This window comes from Brachyistius frenatus, unplaced genomic scaffold (assembly GCF_029030835.1).
Source record: "Brachyistius frenatus isolate BFR_SWC_R1_liver_20210118 unplaced genomic scaffold, ASM2903083v1 Contig_22, whole genome shotgun sequence".
NCBI lineage: Eukaryota > Metazoa > Chordata > Actinopteri > Embiotocidae > Brachyistius > Brachyistius frenatus.
The window spans coordinates 3,499,309-3,526,213 of NW_027210621.1; the positions used below are offsets into that span (position 1 = coordinate 3,499,309).

The window sequence follows — 26,905 nt, forward strand, 5'->3', positions numbered from 1 at the left end:
TTTTGCTGAAGATAGTGAATAAAAGTAACTGTAAGAAAAAGTACAACATGGATTTCGACACAACAGTCTTCCGAGTCAAAATGGTGTCTTACTCTCGTTCATACTCTCAAGAAAGGAGAAAACATGTCTCCTAGTCAGACAGGAGCAACTGCGCTGGTTTGATCTCTGCTTGAGCTCCACTTTTCAATTGCTAGTCACAAAGATGTAAGAGCACATGTCTGGCATTTAACAGCCATGAAAAATAGTCATGGAAGAAGCTGGGGGAGAGACGGTGACTTTATTCTGAGCCTACAGCGTGTCAGTTGTCAAAAAACATGCTGATAGACAAAACATGCTAATAGGGACACGCACACATGCGCGCGTACACACACACACACACACACACACACACACGCACACAGACACACACGCACACACACAGACACACACGCACACACACAGACACAGACACACACACACACACACACACACACACACACACACACACACACACACACACACACACACACACACACACACACACAATTAAAATTGCTCTGGAGACAGCAGACTGATTGTTTATCTGCATCCTAGCATAGAGAATTGAAATCCGCAGCCATAGATAAGACATCAATCTTCCTCAGTGGGCTGCGTAAATAAATCTGATTATGGACAGAATCATTTCCCTTTTAGAATTGTTTTATCTGCTCATTCTATGCCTCAGCACCAGATAACTCACAAAGTGCTTGGCACAAGGTGACGCTTCGCCCCGTGCTCGTCGCACATCGGCGTCGCGGGCCTGTTGTCATATTTGATTCAAACTACAAATTATCCATAAGAGAACCATATCTGCTCATCTTGTATTACCACCATTATGTAACATCATATAACTGTTCAAAATGGAGATAATGAGCATGAACTAATTAAGGGTTGGAAACAAGGTCGGAAAGTAACCATTATTTTCATTATTGACAAAATGGTCTGGTCTAAAAATAAGTCCGAAAACAAAAAAACAATGATTATATTTTCATTATCACACCAGATTAATACTACATCAGAAATGTATTTCAATTATAAAATTGCGACAGCATATAAAACAATTTTCTGGCTCTAATTTTTGTTGATCAATTAATTGATCAATCAACATATCTCTCCAGTTCTTGTGGAAAGTTGTGTTGGGCCTGAATTTTTATGAAACCTTGAGATTTTGCACAAAATCTAAAATGTTTACACACCAGATCAGTTCACTTTTAATTCAACACTTATTACACTAGATCTTAACTTTAATAGTCCCAGAGGAGGCTTTGTTTGGGGTTGTTACGGTGGAACGGACTAGACTCCAGGTAAAGGGAGCTCTTCTCCATTTTAAAATCGTGTATGTCCAAATAGATGGCAAGGATGTGAAATAAGAATAAAAATGGTAAGGAGTTCCATTTATAAATTACTTACATAAATTCTATCAAATGCTGCATATGTCAAAAGACTTACAGTTGTTAAATAAAGGAAATTAATTTCATCTGAAGTAAACTGATTACAACCCTCATAATGTGATGTGGTGATGACAAAATATATTCTGATTATGTGCATAATTGCTATGGAGCTCCCTCTTTGTGCATCCAAAACTATTTCATTTACATGTACTGTATGTCAGTCGCATTAAGCATCTTCTTATAATTCCAGCACATTAAAGACCTCTGAACATTTGATGCAGCCAAGGAAGAAATCTTTACAGATGTAGGTGAACGAGATGTAACACTGGAGTGTACGAAGCTTTACCCCACACCCTCCTTTGTTTGCACTGTTTGTAATGTGCCGCGGTTCTTTTCAACCAAAGCAGATTGGTTGGCGTGTTTCTGTTACATCTGATAAAGCATCAAAGGCATTCAGACTGAGGTCAGTTCTCTTGGGTGACCTGAATAAGCATTGACAGCCACTAAAACAAATTTGGGCAAATCAGACAAGCCAGCAGCTGAGCACATTTACATTGTACGTGCCTGCATTTAGCAGACAGGCCCGGTGACAAAGCATTCCCTTAAAACACACCAGATAAAAGACTAATTTGGTCCAATTTTGCTGGAGGGATGCTTATCTCGGAATTCAAATAAGGTCAAAAGAGAAAACAGTCAGAGTCAGTGATAAGATTGTGGTGGAAAAGCAAAATAAACCCCGTTACCCCTCTGAAAATGAGTTATGCTGTGGATCCTTGTAGATGTGGTTATGCCTCTTATTGCCATTTACCTACAGTGAGGACAACGTGAGTCACCACAATAAAGGTAAATAAATAACTGATGAGGGCAATAAAAAGGAAATGCATAAGTTTGGCTTATCAGAACAAAACAAACGCCAAATTCCTACTTCAGCACGACCACGATAAGAAAACTGGACCTCAATGGAAATAATAAACATGAATCATAAATAATCACAGATTAAATTCAACCATACTGTACATTGGCGTAATCTCCTCCACAACAGGCAATTGTAGCGTTTAGAATTTATCAGGAACACTGAGAATGGATGTTTGAAGCGGGACGGAGAGGGAAACTTTTTATTACTTTCAGTTGCACATCCAGCAATATATAAGATTAGTAGTAAGAAACAAAAAAAAAGGAATTATAAATTGAGAATTCATCAAACGATTTGATAAATGATGTCAAGATAAGGACAAAAACTGGGAGAGCGTCTAACTAAATGACTCAGATCTTATAGATGCCGGGTTCATGTCCTAACAGCAATGAGCCGCGGCAGACAAAGTGCACAATGAGACAGTGATGGAAAAAAGCGCGTTTCCATCAGCTTGCTGCTTCACCTGTCTTTAGATGAAGGGAGACATGAAAAACTGCTGCAACAGAACCGTCTATCACTTATGAACTGCAACCCATCAGAGCGGGATTCCTTTCAGGAGACAAAAGTGGATCACAACGCTTTCTCAGCACAGTTGCTCGTTTTTGATCAATCTCTGGAGATGAAACCTGGTTGAGTTATTGACACAGGAAAACATGAGGTGGAAGGGGTAATGATGTGATCAACTATTTTAGGCTGTAAAGTTTAATGCAAATAATCTACTATGCAGGAAATTGCCATATTAATTGTCTTAATCTTGTCTGCCGAAGTTGAACTGCAGACATCTGTGAGATCAGTTTCAGGCGGCAACCAACAGTGGCGTCACCCATTGGTTTGTGAACAGCCGTTATAAAACCTTGAGTTTGGATTTTGGCCATCGCCATTTGCTAGTTGAGAGCAAGTGATTGGATAGTGATGTTTGGACAAGCTGGGGGGGAAGCGAGCAGTGGATCTGACTCTATCTTACTGGAAACCCGAGGACACTATGCCCTGCCCACTTATAGCGGAAACCTGACTACACCACAGGCCTGTCAATCAAACAGACACGCCCCCGGAAACAAAGCTTTCTGTGGCCTAATTTCTAATTAAAACAAGATTATTTTCAGATGGAGCATCAGAAAACTGATAGGAAGGAGTGACTTTAGCGACTGACACCAAAGTGACTCGTAAAAAAAACAAAAAACGTTGTATTTCATGAGTGATGTTAAATGAATCTATGGAGCCGAGACTCTGACTTTATATGAAATTGGACGTACCCTCTAAGGTTTTTCTGCAGCAGACCTGTTGCTACATCCTCACTCACATGTTGTTGTTGTTGTTGTTGTTGTTATTGTCCAGTATCTTGAGTACCTTTGATAGCATAGAACAACCAAGTCCCGTCATGTTTTCAGAAGTTTGGCAGTGACTTGGTATCGTAGTAATACTTATCATGACATTCCTAACAGCAGTAAGAGCACTAACTGGACTCCTTCCAGGAGTAAAAAAAATAACCTGATTCACAGTTAGAAGACCACAATGGGCAAGGTTGCTGGGAAAACCCATCTCTATTCAAAGGTGTTTGTCTGTTTGGCAGCTCTGTCAGGTAATCACACTTGGCCGAGGTTGTTGCTGCTACCTCACTAAACCCTGGTGTGATTGCCTAAATTTAGACACTCTAATTGCAAACAGCAAGAAGATGGTGAAAGGTAAACTCAAACTTCAAAACTCTCTTCATGTTCTTATAATTGATCTTGCAAATATGTTACTTGATACTTCTGTGTTTACATCTGTCTGATTGAGAGTGAGCAGCTCTATTTCATTTAAAAAAAAAAAAAAGATTTGATTCCACTTAATGTGTTTGCCCCTTTTTTTTGGTCAAATTCAGCAAAGGGTTATCACTACCAAACTGTGCTTCATCTGCTTCTCACTTCCTCAGATCCACAGCACTTTCATTGTTTAATTGAGAGATGTGACTGCTATCATTTTTGCTAAAAATATATATATTTTTTTAACTTGCAGTCATTTACTTTTAGTAAGACAGGTCTAGTGGATGATTCAGTAATTCCACTGTCTCAGCACTGAAAAAAACCCAGTGACATAAATACATTTTATAAGCATTTTAGGGGTCAATCATGTCTGCCGACTGTTTTCTGTGAGAATACAACCTAATTAGCACACTTCAGTTTTTGTGAACAAGTCAGAAAAGTACAATTTCAAAGCTTGATTCTTAATCATAGGCTGTGTAGTTAAACACATGCAGCTGCAGAAAAATATAATAAATTACAATTAAAACCTAAAACACAAGCAGTGCGCAGATGCACAGCAGCAGAACAGGAGGAGTAAACTGTAAACTCTCAAAGCTAGACAATTTCTCAGCTGCTGCCTGCTAGCACCGACAGCAACGCAGCCAGAGTGGTGGTCCATAAACTGAGATGCGAGAGCAATTTCCTCTTGTTTTCAGATGTGTATACATAACACACAAAGCGAACACTAACCAATATATTAGGCTGCCACACCACACGTGATAAATGATGATAACTATGACTATATCCTAAGAGTGCAGATCGGTTGCACCTGTAGGCCTGTGGTCATTTGTTTTGTGATTGCCGAGGGCATAATGAGCAATAGACATCCTGTGAGAGTAAGCCTGATTTGTTTTGCCCTTTGTGTTGCATTATCTGGCTGACCTGTCACAGCTGTATCACAGGGAGGTTTATTGGATTTAGAGGCCGGGCTGTTGCGGTTTTCACTTACACCTTCTGCTGTCATGGGTGCTGATCAGCATTTCCTGTGCGGTGTGCGAGTTACCACAGTTCCCTATCCAGTGTCTCATTTTAAACTGTCTGCTGTGACAGTACATGCTAATCTTACTTTGATGAGGAGGAAGTAGTTAGCGATGAATGTGGGTTACGAGAGAGTACTCAGCTAGAATAAACTGGGGCATGCCGGGGCCTGTCACCCCGCTATTAAAATAAATAGTGACATCCACTGCATGGCCAAAGGTATGTGGACATCCGAACATCAACGCTACATCAGGTTGTTGAACATATCATTCAAAACCATTGAGTTTAATAAGCTGCTCTGCAGCCTTCTGGGAAGGCTTTCCATAATATTTTGGAACCTGGCTGCAGAGATTTGCTCTCATTCAGCCACAAGAGCATTACTTAGATCAGCCACTGATGAAGAGGAGTGTCAGCGTCCAAATTCATCCCCAAGGTTTACAGAGTGGTTAAAGGGATAGGGTTTTTTTGTTGTTTTTTTTTAAATGGGGTTGTATGAGCTATTAATCCACTGTCAGTGGATGTCTTGCAGTAGATGGATATCAGCATGTCCCCAGTGAAGCAGGCAGTTACTTTGGTTTTGAAGCTAAGCAGAGTGTCCTGGTGTGGACGGTTCATCAACAAAACTTATTTTAGTGGCTTTAAAAAAGGCCAACCTTACAAAATTAGTGTCACTTTAAGAGTGTGCTATATCTAGAATACTTTCACTGCTTCACTTTGCCACCAAAAGTATTTTCCGACAAGGTATCGCTGCCTCGATCAATCGATTTGTTTGACTTTGTTAGTGTCAGGACACGTTAGTTTGAATCCTAACTAACACCAAGGTAACACAAGAAAACAAGCGAACTCATATTTGTGTTCACACAATGGAATTTGTAATTCCTTGCTGTAATTTATCACCTTGCCTCTAAAAAAATCAGAGAAAATAAGGGAACAGAATTTGGTTTAGTTTAGTCATTACCCATCTTAAGTAAAACTAATGACAAATGCTCAAAAGTACACATTGCTGTACTTTAAGGGGCCACAATACCAAAGGTGGGTGCTGCAGCATTATGGTGTCCCTGAACTGGAATAAAGAGGCTTGGCCAAAGCTCCAAAAACAAACCTCAGACAAAAAGTACACAAACATATGAGCATATGATTTCTTTGGCCATGCAGTAACTGTAGCTTACAAAGTGCATAATTAATATGAATACTGTTATAGCCAGAAGGGCAACTTGATTCCTTGCTGGACCATGAGTCATGTATTTTCATGGCTACAGGTAAGCTGCTTAACTCCACCTCTCAAAGCAGGACTAGTGAGGGATAATTCAATAAAGTGCAGCTCTCAGAAAGATCATGCCTTCTGGTCTCCTCCCGCAAACAGAGGACACCGCCTGAAATCTACGATGACAAAACAGACAGCTGTTGACTGGGGACGTGGCATTGAGGAGAATCAGGGCCGGCGCACAAACTCGTCCCGGTACTCCCACATCATCACAGTGACAGTACTCGGTAGAGGAGGACTGAGAGGCGATTTGGGGGGGGGGGGGGAGGAGAGACGACACGTTAATGTTTCATTCATCAGCGGTCCACACCCTGCCTCTACTGCAGTATGAAAACATAACTGTAATGAAAATCCTATCGATCGGAGTCCCTTCCTTTTAGACAAATTGCACTGTTTTCTCAGCCTTTCAATATTTGGAAGGCAAATGTAAAGAGCAAAGATGAAAGCCCTCAAGACATCATCGTCAATGCCCCATCATGACAGGCAGAACTTGTATCAGCTTAAGCTCAAGACAAAGCCTTGTGCAGAACAGAAAAGAAGGTTTTTGAAGATATTAATCAACGCTGATCAAAAGCTAATGAAATACTGTTTTCACTGAGGAAATTGGCCAATCAAGTTTATAATGTTGTATATAACCAAATCAGATTATGAAGAAATTGCAGTCATTTTCAGGCCTTGGGATTGTGCTATTTCATTAAAAGGGGAATTCCAGCAGATGTCAAACATGTTGGGAAATCTCTTTTTGCTGTAAACCTGCAACAGTGTAGTCAGTTGTTAGCATCCGCTGCCACCCAGAACTCCCCACCTCCCCAAATCCACCTACATTATTCTGGAGGCTGGTCTGGCTTTGTGGTTGGAGAGAGATCATCCCTGCTTTGATTTACCAACACCCCTGCAGAAATGTCCTTGATCAAGATGCAGCTACGGGGGCGCTGCTCCCGGCTGACCCCGTGTGTTCACCCCTTTGTCCCAATGCAAACATGCATGTCTCAAAGGGAAAAGCTAAAAAAAAAAAAAACCCTCAAATTTCAAAGCCGTGCTGCTCGTCTCAGTGCACCCGATAGTTAGCCTTCCAGTGTCAAGTCTCAGAGGCCCCATGAGCATCGTGATGGAAATTTTTCAAAATTTCTGACTTCATCACCCCTGCTAGCAGTCATTAGGGAAAGACAAGACGAAGAAAACTATTTTCAAGTACTGTAATGCGGCCTGTTACGTGCTCCCAAAAGAGGTTTTTGCAGAGCTAACATGCATGAAGAAACGGGACAGACAGAGAGTGGGGATAACCATCTTACCCATGTGCACTCCTCCTGCATTTCTAAATTAAAGATAGGGAGATAGCACAGTCGCAATCTCTGCATGGGCATTCTCTGGTGAAGTAAAGGGACTTAAAGGAAATAGATCAACCCAGCATCGCGGGGGTCAAGGGTTTATTTAATGAAGTCATATCAGTGTTGCCTGCACATTTCTGTTATCATCAGGTGGTGTGTATATAGAGAGGGTGGTTGTGAAGCTCAAGTAAATAACCACTGCACTCTTACAAAGGCCATTTTAATTCAATATCACTGATAACAACCAACAATTTTGATTATTTTAAGACAACTACATTTCTCTGTAAATGAATATGTCATAATTTTAATCATACTGATATTAGACAGACCTTTAGCCTGTCCTTAATGCCTTCACTGTGAACTACTTTAGTACAAATTGAGTTTTAATTCTCACATTGTTGGAAAATAAACAAAATTGTTAACTGAGCATCAGTTGCCATTTAAACCCACAATATCTGCCAACCGGGGTGAAAATTTAAACTCAGAAACCTCCATTTCTAACATTGTGCTACCAACTGTTCATGGTGAACAAAATGTGTGGATGGGGACTGTGTGAACAATTCTGTTTCTATAAACATATAATAAACACAAATTTAAACAAACACAGAAACAATTACTTTTTTTTTTTTTTGCATTTCAATCTTTATGGAAACACTGAATAAACAAAGTGCCACAAAAAGAGCAAATAAGTAGCCACCACAGTGTAGCTATACGTGCAAACAATGATAAAATGATGAAAACCACAAACCACACATGCATTTATATCCCTGTGTGTCTGTGCGGGGCATTCACAGGAACACGGAGCAATAAAGGCGTCAAATGAAAGAATAAGCCAGAATTTCAGGATACAATGACACAGGTGCTTTGACGGCAATAACTCAACATGCAGGAGAATTAACCAGGGTATTACTGATAAACCTGTGGGACTCTGCAGCTTCTGCAGGGAAACTTGGACACGTGGACCGGAAGACAAGCTGTGACCGAGGAAATAGGGAAGGTCCTACTGCACTGCCTTTGAGGGAAAGAAAATCCCAATCTAATTTTGTAGCTGTAAATTTCTGCACTGCTCTTTTTTTGATGTGATGTCAATAAATTATTTAATGAGTTCCTTTAATGCTTTTAATTCTGTCAGAATCATTAGCAGCTCCTAGAAAAGAGTACTACTGTATATGTTGACAGTGGGAGGGCTTCCATTTCAAGGCTCATGTTTTGACTCCGAGTGTCATGGAGACAGAGATTTAGTGTGACAACGCTGATGCCAAGTGTTGTACTCCTGCAATGCTTTGCAAAAATGTGGCACTTTGCATACAACAGACTCGAACTAACAATGAGGGAAAAACAGCATTACTACTCAAAAGTAAAAGAAAGTGAGGGTTGAGATTTCTCAAAGAGGAAATACACCAGAGAGCACGTTTTGTTTTACGAGTCAGCCTTGGACAAAAAACAGTGACACTACACCGAAGGCAACAGAACGCCAACTTTGAGCACTTCCTGCAGAGTCTGACAGCTAAAACAGCACATTACTGTCAATCATGTTTCTCCTGTTTGTTAGGGGTTATACGTGCCGTTTAAAATACCGAGAATAAGCCTGTCTTTTAATCCAATTAACTTGGGGTCCAATAGCCAACGACAAGAGTTTATGTATTCAGATACAAGACACCAAGACAACAAAAAACCTTTTCTGAAAACATCCTAATTTATGGATTCCTAATTAGCAGCCACTGTTTATAAATGAACTCTTTGCTGATATGCTTCATCACTGTCTTAAAGTATTTAGTGCCTAGAAAAATATATTATTTGTTGTTAAACACATTTCGTTTGCCTTCCAGTGACTCTTTCACATCAACCAGGATTAAATGAAGACCAAGTCATTACACTCCTGCTGTTTAACTCAGTGCCCTGTTGGCAGCAATACCAAAAAGTGCTATTTTAGATTGATTACTGGCAGGATAATGCAAATTTGCATTAAATAAAAATTAATTCAGAAGCAAGTCATTATCAGGAAAAAATATTCAGTGCAGTCAATTGAATTTATTTATTTCCATCGCCACCGGAAAATTACAAATTATTCTTCATAACGTTTCATTTTGTTGTTATTCTGCATATGGTTTTGTTTTGTTAACACTCACCTTTTGAATTCAACCTCATGAATAATACAACTTAGGAAAAGGGGAAGCATAACATCCGATTTCTCCCCTTCCTGCTTAAAGTTAATAGTTTTACCAACCTAACACATTGAGTAATTACAGCTCTGTGTGTGCGTGTGTGTGTGTGTGTGTGTGTGTGTGTGTGTGTGTCTGTGTGTCTTTGTGTGCAAGCATGTGTTTGCTGTGCTATTCATATAGCGCCCCCCGCCCTCTCTTTTTGTTAAAGAGGCTGCCAGCTCAATTCAAGCACATCACCCCATAATTGTTCCTTGGTTCATATCTGTCATGACACTTCTATAGGTCTACAGCCACTGTCACAAACCACAGCCTGCAGCCCTAATGGGGTCGCTCTATTTTTTTTTCTCAGTAGCTCATACAACTAGCCTTTGTTCCTCATAGCACAATCTGGAGATGCCATTAGAGGGGAGGAAGACAGTGATGTTTAGTGACAGCCAACAACTCCTCTGGTCAAGAAAGTGCCCTAGAGTTATCAGTGTCGTGCACACCCCTCCACTCTGACTGAACGCAGCCGCAGCTCCCCGAGTTCACCTTTGTTCTAGCTATCTGAGAAGCAGAAAGCTAATTGTGTGACAGGGGTCGGGCCGGGCAGCGCCCACGACAGCTTGAGTTGCGCTACTGCGTAACGCTGTCAGCCCTTCTTGTCAAACACACTGTAGGAGAATCCGCTAAAAAAAAATTAGGCGAGAGGGGGAGGCTCTCATTTTGCTGCAAGTGGCAGTTTTTGTCTTCCCGTTCTGTTCATGACTATTGTCATCACATTTAGAGCTGAGCTCAAAAACATGCAGAAATTCTGCAAGCGGCTGGGTGGGATGATAAGAGAGAAACTACATGGCCTGTTTGGAGCTGATAACTCAAGACTCAGCATAAATCAAACACCTTCTGGCGATTCAAATAATTTGTACAGTTGGGCATCATATGTTGAGAAGGGATTGAAGAAGTCGGAGTAAGAAAGTATCATGCCTCAGTGCCCCAAAATGAAGTGCTGCAGACTTGTCAAATTACATCTTCCAAGTGAAATGCTTATGCTGTGATTTACCAGCATTACTGTACACTACACGACACATTTTACACCATAAATTAAGCACAACTGTGTCATGAGTCTCCAACTTTTTCTAAATACTTTCATCACAATTATTAAGTGAAAGGAACAAATTATATTTCATCCAAACTGAAGTGCCCTCTGTAGTTATTTAACATGGCCAAAACAAACAGTAAATCAGCTTGTGGTTCATTTGTGGACAGAGTCATGTGGAGACAATAGCACAAACCACTCTATAGGCAGTTAATGGGTTTACTTGGCTGCTTCATACTTGTGGGATCTCGGGCCCTACTGTTTGCTTTAGGCGCTGGCAATTTCCAACAGGCTGTGGAGTCTCTCTGCATCAATGCTGGCTTAACACAAAATGGCAGCCCGATACAGAGGATGGGCACAGATAATGCTTTAGTTTATGTTGGGGGAAAAAAGTTGACCCATGAATCTCAACCAAAGTGTGCCATTAGTTCAATGCTGGCAATTGAAGCTAGAGTTTCTGTTTTACAGGGAGAAAGCTGACACAGAAAAGCAGACAAAAATTGTCTTCCTAAATGATCTACTGTCAGCTTCTCAGCCTCCTCGAATGAGTGAGGAGAGCTAAGGTATGCCGTTGATTAATATAACTGAATCTGAAAGGTAAGCTTGAGAAAAATGGAAGCTGAAGGCTGCTCAGGCAGGAGAAAAGCGCCTTTGTGAGATCTTACAAATGTTATCCAAGTAAGAAGGTCGTTTTTTTTAAACATGGAACTGGTTTGTTTCACAACTTCATCTTGATCCTTTGAACACAATTGGGACAAATCCTTCCTTACAAATCTGGACAGGGACTTGAAGACTTCTGTAGCAGAGTGCACAAAGATAAAAGACTTTTTTTGAGAAGCAAATGATCTTCTTAAAATGATTACTCTGCTCTTCTGTAAAAGCTTAGGATTTCATAGTAACATTGCTGTGGGGAAAAACATTTAAAAAAAAATGTATATATATATATATATAAAAAGTTTTAACAATGACATTTTCAACAACAATCTGACTCAGCCAGAAAAAGTTATTATTTAATCATAACTTTCGTGAAAATGGCACAGCAAAGCCGTATCCAGTGTATGTTGCAGACCAAGAAATTAGAAAATAAGCCAAATTGCATTTGGCTTTGTGATGATTCAGGCTGAAACATATCCGTCCAAGTTTTCAGCTGGATAATTTAAAAAACAGACATATGGTTTTAAACAGCTAAGTATGGACTGTCCAATCTCACAGTTCTCGCAGTGGCACTTCCATCACATGTTAGCTCATTAGAGGGTGATTCAGGGACGTGGTCTGAAGTGTGGCTCCAGCAACTTGTGAAAGATAGAAAATATGATAAATCATAAGAACACTTTGAGATTTAGACCAATGTCCAGCAGCAACAATGTAAAAGGTTAATCAAAAACAGACAGCGTCTAACATAGTACATTTTTTTGTTCTGTGAGAAGCGTGAGGTGACTATAGATGCAAGTGCACTAATGAAACGCTGTGTAGACTCGCTGTATTTGTGAAATAAAAAGTATAGACGTGGGTAATACGTACAATAGGAATATGGTGGTGGCGATGGTGGTAAATTTAACAAACCCATCAAGGGGGAAGGATGGCTAATAAATAACAGAAAGTAGGGGGGGAACACTTTACTCTCTACTTTCCTTTCTTTGTTCTCTCTTTAACTCTTCTCCCTATAATTTGTCTTATTAGACACTAATAAGGAAACAGAAGGGTAACAGAACCCTCACAAGGGTGCTTCCCAGTGGAAGTCGGATACTCCCAAACCCTCCACAGACACAGTGTTCATCGTGGATTAATGTGCATTTATGAAGTCGTCATGTCTGGAAGAGATTAAGGGGAGCTGGTCCTCCCCCCTCCTTCCCTCGATCCCTTGGTGCCACAAGGCCTGAACCGGAGCAACACGGTACACCAAAATCTCTGCAACGCCCTGAGGGAGTTCATCCAGTGGTCATACAAGAAACACTCCAGCAAAATAAACCTATTAAAATAGTAGTTCAGACAATATACAGAAGGAAACTAGGTTATTCTGAAGGTTGGTAATTACCAAAACAGAAGTCCACATCTGGTGTTTCTTTACGTTTAACAGATTGTGTGTGAGTGGGTCTGTCTGAAATACTCCGGTAGAGATGAAGGACTTCAGTAATACTGGTCTGTTGTGACTACACAGAGTACGGCTGATAGTTTTCTGTTTGATTACAGTACAACTGGGGAGACAAAGGAAGACCTTTGAAATGGAAACTCTGAAATTCAAGCTCCGAACTGTCTGCAAGTCACAAATGTCCTTACTCTAGGAATTGCATAGGCAAGGACAGAGTTGTGTGTGTGTATAGTGTTTATTACATTACATGGGGTTGTATGTGAACATGGGAAACATGCATTCTGCTGATTCTTGACATGTCACAAAATTCAGGAGTAAGGAAGAAATCCTGCATGACACTGATAAGATGAGCTGTAGAGGAAACATCCACATCACCTCACTATTGGCTGCCAATACATTTACATCCTTTCACAGACACACTTATTTAAGTAGTAACTTGAAATGGAAACCTTCAGATTAAGTGAAGTTAGACATGATTTGGTGACATTTTGAGAATGACAGGACTTTTTCAGGACATGCGCAGATATATATATATATATATATATATATATATATATATATAACAGGCGACAGCCATCAAAATATGGCTAATAATTTATCAGGGTTTTAAGACTGAATGCATGAGCCGCCCTCAATCCAACAAATACATTTTTCACTGTGCTTCAGACCTGGTATGTCCAACTAACTTTTAAGCTCCAATTAGATTGTCAGATCTGCAATAACTGAGATGAATAATACTCTATTGCGTCTTCAGTTTATGACTGATGAGATGTTCTGAATTGAGAGTAAAAATCTTTGACTGTGACAAAGAAATAAAGGATGGATGAAGTCATTAGGGGGAGCTGTTAACAATATCATATGAACAGAGCTTGGTCAGAGGCCAGTGTACATTCAATCACCGCTTGAAATTGGACACCAACTCGCATTTATTAAATGACAGCCAAATCGAACAAATAACTCCTTATATTCTTGTTTATTGGTCACCAGATGTCTGCCCACCCCTACGGCATGTTGGGTAAATTAATTAGATGAACAAAATGAACTGAGCTTTGTTGTTTTAACTAAACGTGTTGAACAGTGCCAACTCCCAAAAGAGGCGGCAGCAAAATTACAATCAATAATCTGTAAAAGCACTTCAGAGGCTATAATCAGCATAGCAGAAAATACACATTATTCAGTGCCCTGTTTAGATTAAAGTGCGTTTGTGAGGCGAGAGTGGAGGCACTATGATCACATCATACTGTCTTTTGGAGAGCGGAGACTTAAACATCGACTGCAGTGTAACTTCTATCCACCCACACAAAACTTTCCTGCTGATGTCAATATAAATATATATATATATATATATATATATATATATATATATATATATATATATATATATATAAGTTGATATACCTTTCGTTAGTGCGCAGGTCATGGGTTAAGTCTGCTGGGTCCAATCAATTTGTATATATATTTGTATGTATGTGTGTGTGTATGTATATATATATATATACATACACACATACATACATGTATATATATATATACATACACACATACATACAAATATATATACAAATTGATTGGACCCAGCAGACTTAACCCATGACCTGCGCACTAACGAAAGGTATATCAACTTACTGTAAACAAGCCTGAGGATGTTTAATAAATAAAATAAATGACACGGGTTAAAAAGCCTGAATGTGTGAATGCCTTTCCTCCCGAGCAATTCTTTGTGTCGTCGATCATCACGAGCTACCAGTATGGTAACATTTACAGCCTTCAATGATGGAATTTACACACAAAAATATCTCCATCAAGTGCCAAACACCACCCACGAACAGACAGGGGTTACAATCCCCACCTAAACAAAACCCTCTGTTGTAATATGACAGAATTTCCACACTTAGGTCACCTGAAGCCAAAAGTGTTATATCATCCAGCCGCTGATGAGGACCAGAGGATCTGGCTTATCATAACGTTCACAATAACATCGGTATAATTTCTAAAATGAGCAACGCAAATTCCTAACGCGATAATGGCATTATCCGGACTTGTTGAATGACATCTTGCTTAACAATAGCCTAACAATAGGTATACGTGGGTTATTTACACAAAACAAAAACAAGCATGGCTGAAAGCAGCTCCATTGTGGAGGAGTTTGTTACAAAAAGGGGAACGATTTCAGTTGTGTGGAATTGATTTGGCTACAAAAGATTAGATGTACAACAAACCACGATAATATTTTAGCTTTTATTGAATATTTTTGGGCAAACGGTTACATTTATCCTGACATAAAACTATAACTCTTGTTTTTTTTGCACTTGTATCTTCTCTACAATTAAGAACGAAATATTTTTGGACCTTGAGTATAGATTTGCTAAAACAAAGTTTTAGAATTGCCTCAATTTGAGTTCACAGAAAATGAACAGCCCTGTAATGTGTGTTTTTGGTTGGCCTGAATTGACTCCCGAAATGAAAGCTAATAACTCCTTGTTTGTGATGTTTTATTTTGTATCTATCTTAAAAAACAAGATCCTAAAACAGAGTTAAAATGAAGTTGGTTAGTAAACTGAGTGTTGAAATTCCAGGAAATGTAGCAACATCACTGTTCAACATCATATAATTACAGGTGGCCACAGCGAAACTGGGCATACTAATAATTCACAGAGCTGTAGTTAATTTCAACAATTTGTTTTTAATTTAACATTTGGTTCCGAAGGCTTAATCAAACATTTACCATTGTCAGCTTTTAAAATAGATTACGGTACATATTGGATCTAGTTGCCTGCCAACTTGTAACTGAACAAATCTAATTTGGCTATCTAATCATACAGTAAATAGTGCTAACGGTGGTCTAATAATTGAGCAAACGTAGCCGAGTGAACAGCATAAGGAGGAAGACAAAAACCACCACTGAGCAAAAAGAACATTAAGGCTCGTCTCATTTTTGCCAGAAAACATCTTGATGATCCCCAAGACTTTTGGGAAAATACTCTGTGGACTGACGAGACAAAAGTTGAACTTTTTGGAAAGTGTGTGTCCCGTTACATCTGGCGTAAAAGTAACACCGCATTTCAGAAAAAGAACATCATACCAACAGTAAAATACGGTGGTGGTTTTGCTGCTTCAGGACCTGGAAGACTTGCTGTGATAAATGGAACCATGAATTCTTCTGTCTACCAAAAAATCCTGAAGGAGAATGTCCGGCCATCTGTTCGTGACCTCAAGCTGAAGCCAACTTGGGTTCTGCAGCAGGACAATGATCCAAAACACACCAGCAAGTCCACCTCTGAATGGCTGAAGAAAAACAAAATGAAGACTTTGGAGTGGCCTAGTCAAAGTCCTGACCTGAATCCTATTGAGATGCTGTGGCATGACCTTAAAAAGGCGGTTGGTGCTGGAAAACCCTCCAATGTGGCTGAATTACAACAACTCTGCAAAGATGAGTCGGCCAAAATTCCTCCACAGCGCTGTAAAAGACTCATTGCAAGTTATCGCAAACGCTTGATTGCAGTTGTTGCTGCTAAGGGTGGCCCAACCAGTTATTAGGTTTAGGGGACAAACACTTTTTCACACAGGGCGATGTGGGTTTGGATTGTTTTCTCCCTTAATAATAAAAACCTTCATTTAAAAACTGCATTTTGTGTTTACTTGTGTTATCTATGACTAATATTTAAATTTGTTTGATGGTCTGAAACATTTAAGTGTGACAAACATGCAAAAAAATAAGAAATCAGGAAGGGGACAAACACTTTTTCACACCACTGTATAACTACAGAAAATCTAAAGAGTCCTCAGATTCATCACTTATGAACGTATGGCATTTAAATGATTTCACATTACTGAAGTTTACTATTGCAATCACTGATGTGTACCTCTAAAATATAGTGACATGTATGCTGGTAAATGTTTTCCATGAGAAAAACAAAACACATGAGTCACTACAAAGAGTGATAAAAGCTCTGGCTATGAACCAGACTGAATTATCTGCAGACTAAAATATTAAATCCTTACAACACTGAATCAGTCAATCCACCGCTAACTGATTACTTTACATTACAAGAGTCTATTTCTCTGATGTCACTAAAGCCCCGTTATTATTTCTGCCTGAAACACAAGCCTGTAAATCACAGTAAGATAACAAAAACAATGCCAAGACAGCTCTGTATTCATCTTTTGAAACTCAAGCATTGGTGACAAGAAACTGCAGGTATGAAAACACACTTTGATTCAACATGAATGCATTGTCAGTGGACATTTAAATCCATAGGAGCCATAATCAAGTGCAAGGCACGCATGTATAAAACGGAGCATCTAGCCTCAATGGCAGCTGTGTTGTCATGATTAATTCTATTGGAGTAAGGACTTGAATGTGTTTTCCGTGAGCGTAGTGTTCCTGATGGGCTTGCCAAGAAAATCTGTTGCTTAGCTTTAAGCTTTGAATCTGTAATGTTCAGACCTCATTTCACATCGGGAAATGGTTTGTTTGGGAAAAACAATAACAGAGGGACCTACATAGATCAGACAGGCTGTTCTCTCAATGCAACACATTTAGGGTGGATAATAAATGGTTCATGTTTTGTGGGAATCAACTTGCATGGCGCAACATCAGAATGATTTTTTTTTTTCTCGAGATTTTAGGTACGAGTGTAAAAAGAAGGCAACAAAAAGAAAGGGCGAAATCTGTCCTGATCCTTCTGTTGGTTTCTTTATGAATCTTTAAGCAAAGAGAAAGAGTCAAAAGGTGACACAAATGACATTAATAATGGTGTATCAATACTGAATTATTAACAAGCTTACTGCTAAACCCAACATAGTCTAACCTTCCATTATACAACATGCTGTCTGGGCTTGAATGTGCTCCGAAAGTCAGCGCTCTGTTGACTCAGTTGAATTGCTTGCCTAAGGCACTGGTGCCTGGACACATACACATAATTAGGAAAGGTCACTGTGCCTCCTGTCTTGTCAACAAATTCACTTCAAGATGACAAATTCTGGATCAGCCTGAGCCTCCCTCAGATACCCTTGCCAATCAAGCGCCAGCAGGGCTGTCCGGATAGCCTTAGGTGATTTCTAATTATGTCTTTTACATGCCATGCTAAATAGGGGAAAGCATAACAATGAGTGATATATTTGGTTGGAGGTGTGCAGCAGCCTAAAATGTCATTATCTTGTAAATTAAGAGAAAGGCGCTGAAAAGGAGCAAATTCAAATTAGATCATTTCTCCTATTAGTACAGGACTGGTGCTGGGTACCAAACTTAGATACTTTTATGGCACACACTGAATTGCTTCTGAACGATCTAGTATCAGAAAAAGACCCATTGTTTCAATACCATCATAGCAACATTATGCAGCAGAAAATCTCATCAGTGTAAGTCAACCACAGTGTTTACCATACGTAGCCTCTATTAGGGCAGTCAGCCTGGGTAAATTAAGTCCCTCTGTTAGGTAAATCATACATCAGAGCTCCTTCTTTTACTCTTTTCAAAGACATTAATGACCCCATACCTGTTTAGGTTCTGTGCACTGCGGTAACACTGTGCTGCCAGCTAGCTACCATTTACTCAAAGCATGAGGTGTTTCGGGACCATCAGTAAATTCTACTGCCAAGCAATAGTTTCCCTGGAAGGTATTTAGGGGACATCTGTTAATTGTAGCTTCAAAAAATAACCAGAGTTAAACGCTCTCCCTCTAAATGCTTGAAAACTAAACATTTGTGGAAAATGGATTTTATGAAGTTGATAATCAAAAAAACATTGTTCAGCAACCGGTATCGAAGTTAAGGTATCAGTACCGGTATCGACAACTGAATTACATTTTTACGCAAGTCCATTAAGGAAGATCTGTTACCCCGCGTCTGGGCCCTTTTCCACCTCGGTGAATCAATGCTGCTCTAGCTCCTCCCTCACTTCCGCTTTCCCACACTGTCAAAATAATCTTTCCTCAATCCTGATGTCACTCTTCGTTGTCTATTGTTCTCTCTGCCCGCATTTGTCGGGACAATCAGTCTCCAGTCTCTGTTCTTTAAATGTCATACTGTTTCTGTCATTCTGTCTTCCTAATGCGCAACCCTCCTCCTCCTCCTCATTTCCCCTCATTATTCCGGTCTTCCAGGGAGCTGCAAGTTTTATCAGCCATCCCTCATTTTTTTTACACCTCCATCACCACCGGCGTCTAGGCTCCGGGGGGTTCTGACCCATCTCACCTAGAGCCTACTGCTCTCAAGACGTTGCCCCTTTGACGCAGCATTGCCATGGAGACGCAGCATTGCCATGGAGCTTAATCGCCAAAAAACTATCTTACCACATCTCATCAATACAATTTTGTATTTACTTTCAATGATCTCTCCTTATTGAAATGACACCTAACCCTAAATAAGACAATGATAAAGTGTATGCAGTCAACTTTTTAAGTTGTATGCACTGCAGTTGGACAAATTCCATATTTTGTCAATTTTTAAGTGTAGCTCATTAAAATAGAAGAAAATGCAATTGTACTTGTGACGTGTAAAGCTTCAGGCACCCAACTGCGCTGGGGATTAGTAAAGTTCTGGAATATTAAGCCTGCCTTACATGCCTAGTGTGTTTAAGATCTTCCCACTGATGCTCAGGTCAGGGGACTGTGAGGGCTGTTTCAAAAGTATCAGCTTGCGTTTCTTAAAGTAGCTTATGGTGGATTTTGAGGTCTGCCTTGGGTCATTGTCCTGTCATAGAAGACTGCCTCTTGTCAGTATCTATTTCTTCACTGACTGAATGACATTTACATCCAGACTTTGCTGATATTTAGTGGAGTCTATTCCTCTCGCTTTCCTCGTAATGTCACTGGTTGCCACGAAACCACATAGAAGAACATTTCCACCCTATGCTTAACATTCGACAATAAGTTCTGCTCTTTTTTTTTTTTTTTACCTCAAACGTACCTTTGGTGGGAGTGGCCAGAGTTCAAATTTGTGTCTACAGCACTCGCTTCCAGAACAACTTTGCCTAATTAGATGTTGTTTTGCATACTTACGATATACACATTTTGTGCTGAGGTTGTAGGTACGGCTTTCTGCTGATGACTCTTCCATGTAGACTGTGTTTTTGTATCAATGCTGCACACTGGCAGCTAAACCTTCCTGCAGAGTGTTTACAGTCTTAAGGAGGTTTTGCTTTGCACCTTTCTATCCAGAAGATTCAACCTCAAAATGTTCTTGTTCCTCCAGATCTGGCCTTACTTACCGCAATTAACATATTTTTCAGCCTTCCTCTGCTTTTTGGGTTAAGTCTAAATACGAGTTCATGGTTATTGAGTGTTAGCTTAGCACAAGGTCTGAAAAGTCACAATGTATCAGGCTCTGGCAATGTTTCTAACCTACTTTACAGCTTCAAATGACTCAATTCATTCTGAGACTTTACATGTAGAAGGGTGCCCAAAGTTTTGCACATGCCACAATTAGTTTTTTTTACTATATAAGTTCTTCACATAAAAAGTGCATCAACAGCAGGGCATGTATTTCTTTCTTTTTACTCCAAAAACCAGACTCTTGCATACAGCAGCACCTGCCAGAAAAAGATGAAGGATTTTACATAATAATTAAACAGATCAAATCTTTCAAATGCCGCTTCACATCAAATGACCTTCACGCTGTTTCAAAGTTCCTTTCCCACTGCATGCTCTATACACTTTCTATCCAGTCCACTGTATGATGAAGTGGAAGTGGCTTTCACATCGCTCCCTGGTGGCCTTACTAAGGAACTATTAATCTATGGCTCTCCATATTGCATTCAGATCCGCCTTCCCCAGCCACCACCTGACCTGAAGTAAAGGCCAAGAGAGGACCCAGAGGACTGGACAGGCTCTTATTATGAGCTGCACCAAGACACCTCTGGGTTCCTAAGCACTTCCTCTGACAGTGACTGATGGCCAATTAACCAGTTGGAGAAGAGTATTGATCACTTGGAGAACGGGTAGGACCTGAAAACATCTCCTAACACGCCACTATTCTCACTGTACAATGTTAGCAGCAAGTCAGTACATCATGTATACTGAAAACAAACACAAGAAAGCCTTATCACACAGGATTGTATGTCGAGATCAATTCCCTTGGGCTTTTCGAAGCATTTTTGCCGTACGTCACATAGGCGCTCTTGCATTTATTTTCCTTTTGGTGGCCTTAATGAAGCATAATCTTCACTGATTTACATAAAAACAATTTGACCTCTTCATGCTGAGCCTACATGAACACTATTTTTGTCCAGGAAAATTCTGCTGTCAATCAGCCCGGTGAAGACAGTTTGTGCAGCCGCTCTCCTTTCGGTGCTGCTGACAGACACACTGCCGGTCCTGCTGACACCTGAACGAAGGTCAGAGACGGCGCGAGTTGAACGTACCATTTCAGTAGCGCTTATCCGCCAATCGCATCTCACTTTTTATCTGACGCTAGCCCACACCAAAGCTGTCCACCATATCTGTTTTCTGGTTAGCAATAGTCAGCAAAGTCATGGCCAAGGTATTGTGGACAAAGAAGCTATAGCTCAGTGCCTTTTGGCAGCATTAGTAGCTTGTACTGCGATTGACTTCCGCACTCTGAAGCTCAACCTTCACATGTCCCACGTTTTTTGCTGAGGTGAATTTTTTTTTCCTAGCAAGAGAACACAGTGGCATCCAAGGTTGAAGGTCAGCTATGCATGTTCATCCTCTCCAGAGAGAGACAGACGGAGTGAGACACCCGGGGGAAAGAACATTCGATTAGACCCTCCAGGAGAAAGACTCGGGACTCGGCTCAACAAGCTCATCCCAGCCTCTCATTGGTGGCCCTTGGATATTATGTGGCTGGTCGCTGCACAGGAGGGTCAGCAGCAACGGAAACACAACAGTTGAGATTGAGGGCACTCTCCCTACTGATATATTGTCAGATACCGTGACCTTCCTTGAATTACCATCAGGGTTCCCATCGAGACATAGGGTAATCTCATCCTACAATCAGGGGTGAAAGGTCATTTTAAAGCTTCCTAGATACAAAAGCCCAGATAGAGACTGCGGTGTACTGTATTTCAGGAGGGAAACAGCTCGACTTCAACCCCTAAGCGCTCTTGCATAGACCTGAATCATAGAAATGGGGTAATTGAAACAAAAGGGCAGAGTTTGACAGAGATGTAGTGCCTTTGCAGGGCTGCTGCACAGACTGCAGAAAATAACACCGAACTCCTCCCCTCCGCAAGGTTCATCCTCCACGTGTCCTCGGCAACGCATGTGTCCTTCCGCTACTCCTCAAGATAGCCATTTGCAAATGAGAAGTGCAGGGACATAGCCTCCTGAAAGATAAGGTGCCTGGGCATTTGTCACCAAATGGAGCGTGCTCCTCCACTGTTTAAAGCTGACCTGTGTTGACATGCACTGTTTACCTTTTATTCATTTATTCTGAACTATTATCTCTGCCTTCATTAATCACGGTAACTCAAACTGAAGAAATTACTTCGCAGGACCTAGACAGGGAAGAGATTAATTCAATTCATCTGTGTTCTTTCAAAATGAACAAATAATTAAAAGTGAATAAAAATTAAACAGATTTGATCAATTCGGTCCTGCAAATAAGTAAATCGATTTGTAGAGCAGTCTAAAATTCATAAGCTTTTGTAATAGGAGTGAAATCATTAAAAAAAAATGTCCCCGATCTTTTTAGTGTAATTACCTCCTCGCATGTCCTGCATTCGTACATCATGCTAATTCAATGTGTGAGTTATCAGCGGTTGAGAAAACAAATAATTTTATATAAAATCTTCCCTCCCCCACTGTTCAAATCTCCCCGATGTCTGTGTCATTTTAATTCATCTCCCATGACTAGAGGGAACAGAAACTCTCTCTGGTTGTAAATTATCACTTCCGTGTAAAAGACCATATCCCTGCAAATACATGGCGATCGTTTGCCATGCATTAGCTATGGGACAAAAACGAAGTGGTTTTAAATTCCTTTGACCAGAAGGCAATTTCCCCCAATAAATTATGTTAATTTCAGCTTTCGCTCTCCTTATCGCATTCTTTAGTGAGTCAATGAGGAGAGACAAAACTGTCTGCGAGAAAGACAACTCCGGGATGATTCACATTAACATGATGAGAGACGTCTGGCAAAAGAATCCCTTATACTACTTCGCTAAGAAATGGGAACTCACAAATTACTGAATTATGCAATAGATTTCTGCTTGTTGTCATTTAATGGCCAACTCCTTGCGTCATCACAAGGTTTACATCCCATGGAAACTGCACTGCACTGAGGTGACTGTTCACACGAGTAGGAAGGTGCCTGGTATCAAATCCCATGCTCCCTCGCTGAACCAGACAACAATTGCTTGGCAACACTCTCACTGGGCAGAGGGAAAATCAAACAAAATAAAAAAAAAAAGCATGGACAGTTGGGTTTTTGATTATCTTTTCTGGAGGAAGTAAAGAGACTAACAACAGGCAACAGACCAGAGGTTAAATAAATGGTAAACAACAGAAGCAACAGGAGATGGAATAATCCACAGACATACACTTAACACAGAGCAATGCATGTATGCAAATCCTTGTGGAAACACCCTCCCACACACACACACACACACACACACACACACACACACACACAAGCACACACACACACACACACACACACACACACACACACACACACACACACACACACACACACACACACACACACACACCGGCACAGCAGAACAGTTCTTTGTTCTTCAGGCTGAAAGCACACCCCCCCCCCCCCCTCTCCTCTCTCTGTGTCCGACAGTCAGATCACTCACAACACAGTGAAAGGGAAAGTGCTCAGCTAGCTCAAACCTAGATTGACAGGCCTTCCTTTATTACTGACTGAGTTATGTTTCCCTGCAAAAAAGACAAGCCAGCTTTGATACCGACAAATGCCGAGTCAGCGCCTTGCCTCTCTACAGAGGATAGCTCGACTGATCTCAGCCGAGACTGTCCCACTCCTGATGTAGGAAGAATTGGCTACCAAATTACCTCCCAATCCATTTCTGGAACTCACTTTGTCCTATCAAGGTAGCCTCTAATCTGTGATGGGAACTTATAAATGTTTGTACTGACCTGGTATATGATAGAGTGACAGACTGAAACAAGGAGAAGGGGTCTGGAAGGAAATGTGATACAGAAGACAGACGGGGAGGCTAATATCATTTTTTACAATTAACCTTGTATTCTTCTTTTGCTGTACCTGATGTATTCTACTCGGAGTCATGAGAGGGCTGTGAGCTTGTCCCAGCAAGCATTGAAGTGACAGTCAGGGAAACACCCTGGGCAGAGTTCCAGTCCATCACGGAGCGAACAAAGAAACAGCATCACACCTGGGGGAATTTAGAGTCTTAAAATCGACCTACAACTGCAGGTCTTTGGGATGCAGGAGGAAAGCAGAGCACACACAGGAAACCAAATAAACACAGCCTCCACACCAAACTGGAAGCACCAAATAACATCCTGCTGTGAGGCAACGCTGAACCACCACAGCACCCGTATAACCCAGCAAACCAATCAAAATACATCAGTCTCAACATGCATCATAAAAATTACTTGTAAATGCCACCGCACTGCTACTTACTTAGCTTGATGTATGAGGTCCCTGGAGCATAACTGTTTGTTTAATCCTAATATATTCATAATTATACACTAATTAATGCAAGAGAAAGGCCCTCTTAATTCATCATCTCAGTGTCCTGAAGCAGGTGACACAATTACACCAACTTTAACATATTTGCCTTCTGTCCAAAGCAAGGTTAACAGTTCGGAAACAAGCACGGGGCAAATGATGTGAGGAATTCTTGTATTTTGGATACTCACCACCAGCTTCCAGCTGCGAGACATTGCGAGGATGATATTTGGCACCAGAGGGAATCAGTAAAGACAGTGTTTTAAAAATAGTCCAAGTCCTGAGCTGTGAAATGCTGCATTATGGGCAACAGTGAAAGTGAGTGCATTGATCAAATAATAAATATGAATGTTCGAAGGCAGGTTTGGACTACAACTGAATATTACAGGTCAATGACTGGCACTTCTTAATGTTGGGTTGTAAAAAAAAAAAAAAAAAAATGTTTTAATGTCAATTGCACAGTTATTTTGTGAGCAGAATTGATTTTTGAAATGAAAATCGAATTGATCTTTTTGATGGCTTCAGTATTGCTACGTGGCGGAAACTTCCCTCCGGTGCTCACCTCACTGTTGCTGATTATTTTGTACATCAAAGGACATTTGCATGCAGTCGGGAGTGTCTGGCCAGGAGGCTCCATCATAAAAATGTAACTCATCAGTGCGAGTAGGGTCGTGGAGCAACTCAGTAAAGCTGTCATCATACTGCAAATGCAGCAGGAATGAGTCCTGGCCGGAGAGCAACGTGGAGTTGAAGGACCCGGTTATATGGAGGAATACAGGTTCGCTCGGTGCGCTCTGGACCTCCACAGCTTCCAGATTTACTGACTAAATTATTAGGGAGGTGTTGCTGAAAGCTATTTATGTGACAATAAGAAAGGAGCACGATGTTACTAAGCATAACCTTTTATTGTTCACGGGCCCGTCTCTTACACAGTGTAGGTTTGCTCCCTACAACCAGGTGTAGTTCCAACTTAATAGTCACGACAGAGGGAATTCAATTTAAACTTCTCGGCGCAGCTTCAAATAAAACGTGCAATCCGGAGAGTGAGAGATCAAGCTCAAGTTTTAACCTTGATATGCGTGTTAGAAGCTCCACACCCCCCCCCCCCCCCTGTAACCTTGAAGGTGCAGGCTAATTGACGCGTGTTGCTAGCAAATTAAAGAACAATAAGGAGTGCCAACAACGTGTTCCGTTACGCGCCCCGGCGTTTCCACAGCAAAAAAAAAAAAAAACATCCGCAAACAATTTGCCACGTGTAGCCGTTTCTGTTTAGTGCGCTTACCCCCCCCAAACACACACACAAAAAAACAACAACAATAAGACAATTAAGCAGAAGCATCAACGATTTAAATGGAACTCACCACCAGCGCAGGTGAAGCCAGCAAAGACGAGCCAGGGCACGAGGAGCGTGGCGCTGAACCTGCAGCGGACAAAGGGGCCCAGAAGTAAGGGCATCTTCGTGGGTTTGTGATCACCCAAGTTTCAAAAGGCAAGAGAGCAGAGACGAAACACTGGACGCACTGAGCGTCTTCAGGTCCGGTAGAGAGAGTCCTCTGTAGCACTTCACGCCTCTTTCGCAGCGCCTAATTCTTTTCCTCAGCACATATCCTTCTGCCGTAGCGTGGCCATCAGTATCCCGGTCGTGCGTCTTCGTTGCTCAGAACAACGCATCACAGGTGTGGTAAATAAACTGCTACCTCGCTCGCCACCGCCGGTTTACTGTAGCCTGCTGGGTTGTTGTTTTTTTTTCTCCGAGAGCCGCTATCCGTTCCCAACTCCCCCCCTCTGTGTCACTGAGCCGAGGAGGGAGGCAGTTTCTTTTTTTTTGTTTCTTGTCACTTTGCACCCTTCGCGCGAAAGAATACCTTCTCCAAATGCGAAAATTGGGCGAATTGGCATCGGAGACAGAACATCTGCTTGCACAGCAATGCTGGAGTGCTGAGAGTCAGGGAAGGTAATACGCTGCGATGAGCGGAGGAGAAAAACCTGGAGCGGACTACGGCTGCTCGCTGGGAATGGAGCGTCCTGAGCGCGCCCTATCCTTTTTTTTTCTAATGGAAACATTTACATATCTTGAATAAGCATAACTAACCACATACTGGCAACGCACGTAAGAATGGAAATTATTTCATCCATATCCTTGCAAGTGTGCTTTTCATATCCTCTGCCGTACATGAGAATGATGGATATGACATTCAGCCCTGCATGATAGGAATCACATCGGTGCTTTGCATACAAATTCAGCCAGATCACATCTGCATGTCATTGAGTTTCAGTTAAA

At 41.0% G+C, this 26,905-nt stretch overlaps 1 protein-coding gene across 4 annotated transcripts in view; it reads right to left on the reverse strand.

Annotated features, from left to right (window-relative positions):
* The window catches only part of unc5a (unc-5 netrin receptor A), a 135,036-nt gene extending 108,377 nt beyond the window's left edge, over positions 1-26,659 (reverse strand). For all 4 annotated transcript variants that reach the window (XM_069696969.1, XM_069696968.1, XM_069696967.1 and 1 more), the window contains exon 1: positions 25,986-26,659. In XM_069696969.1, the coding sequence (XP_069553070.1) occupies positions 25,986-26,079 (94 nt within the window). In that variant the 5' untranslated portion in view covers positions 26,080-26,659. The remainder of the gene's footprint in view (positions 1-25,985) is intronic.
* Positions 26,660-26,905: the final 246 nt, after the last annotated feature.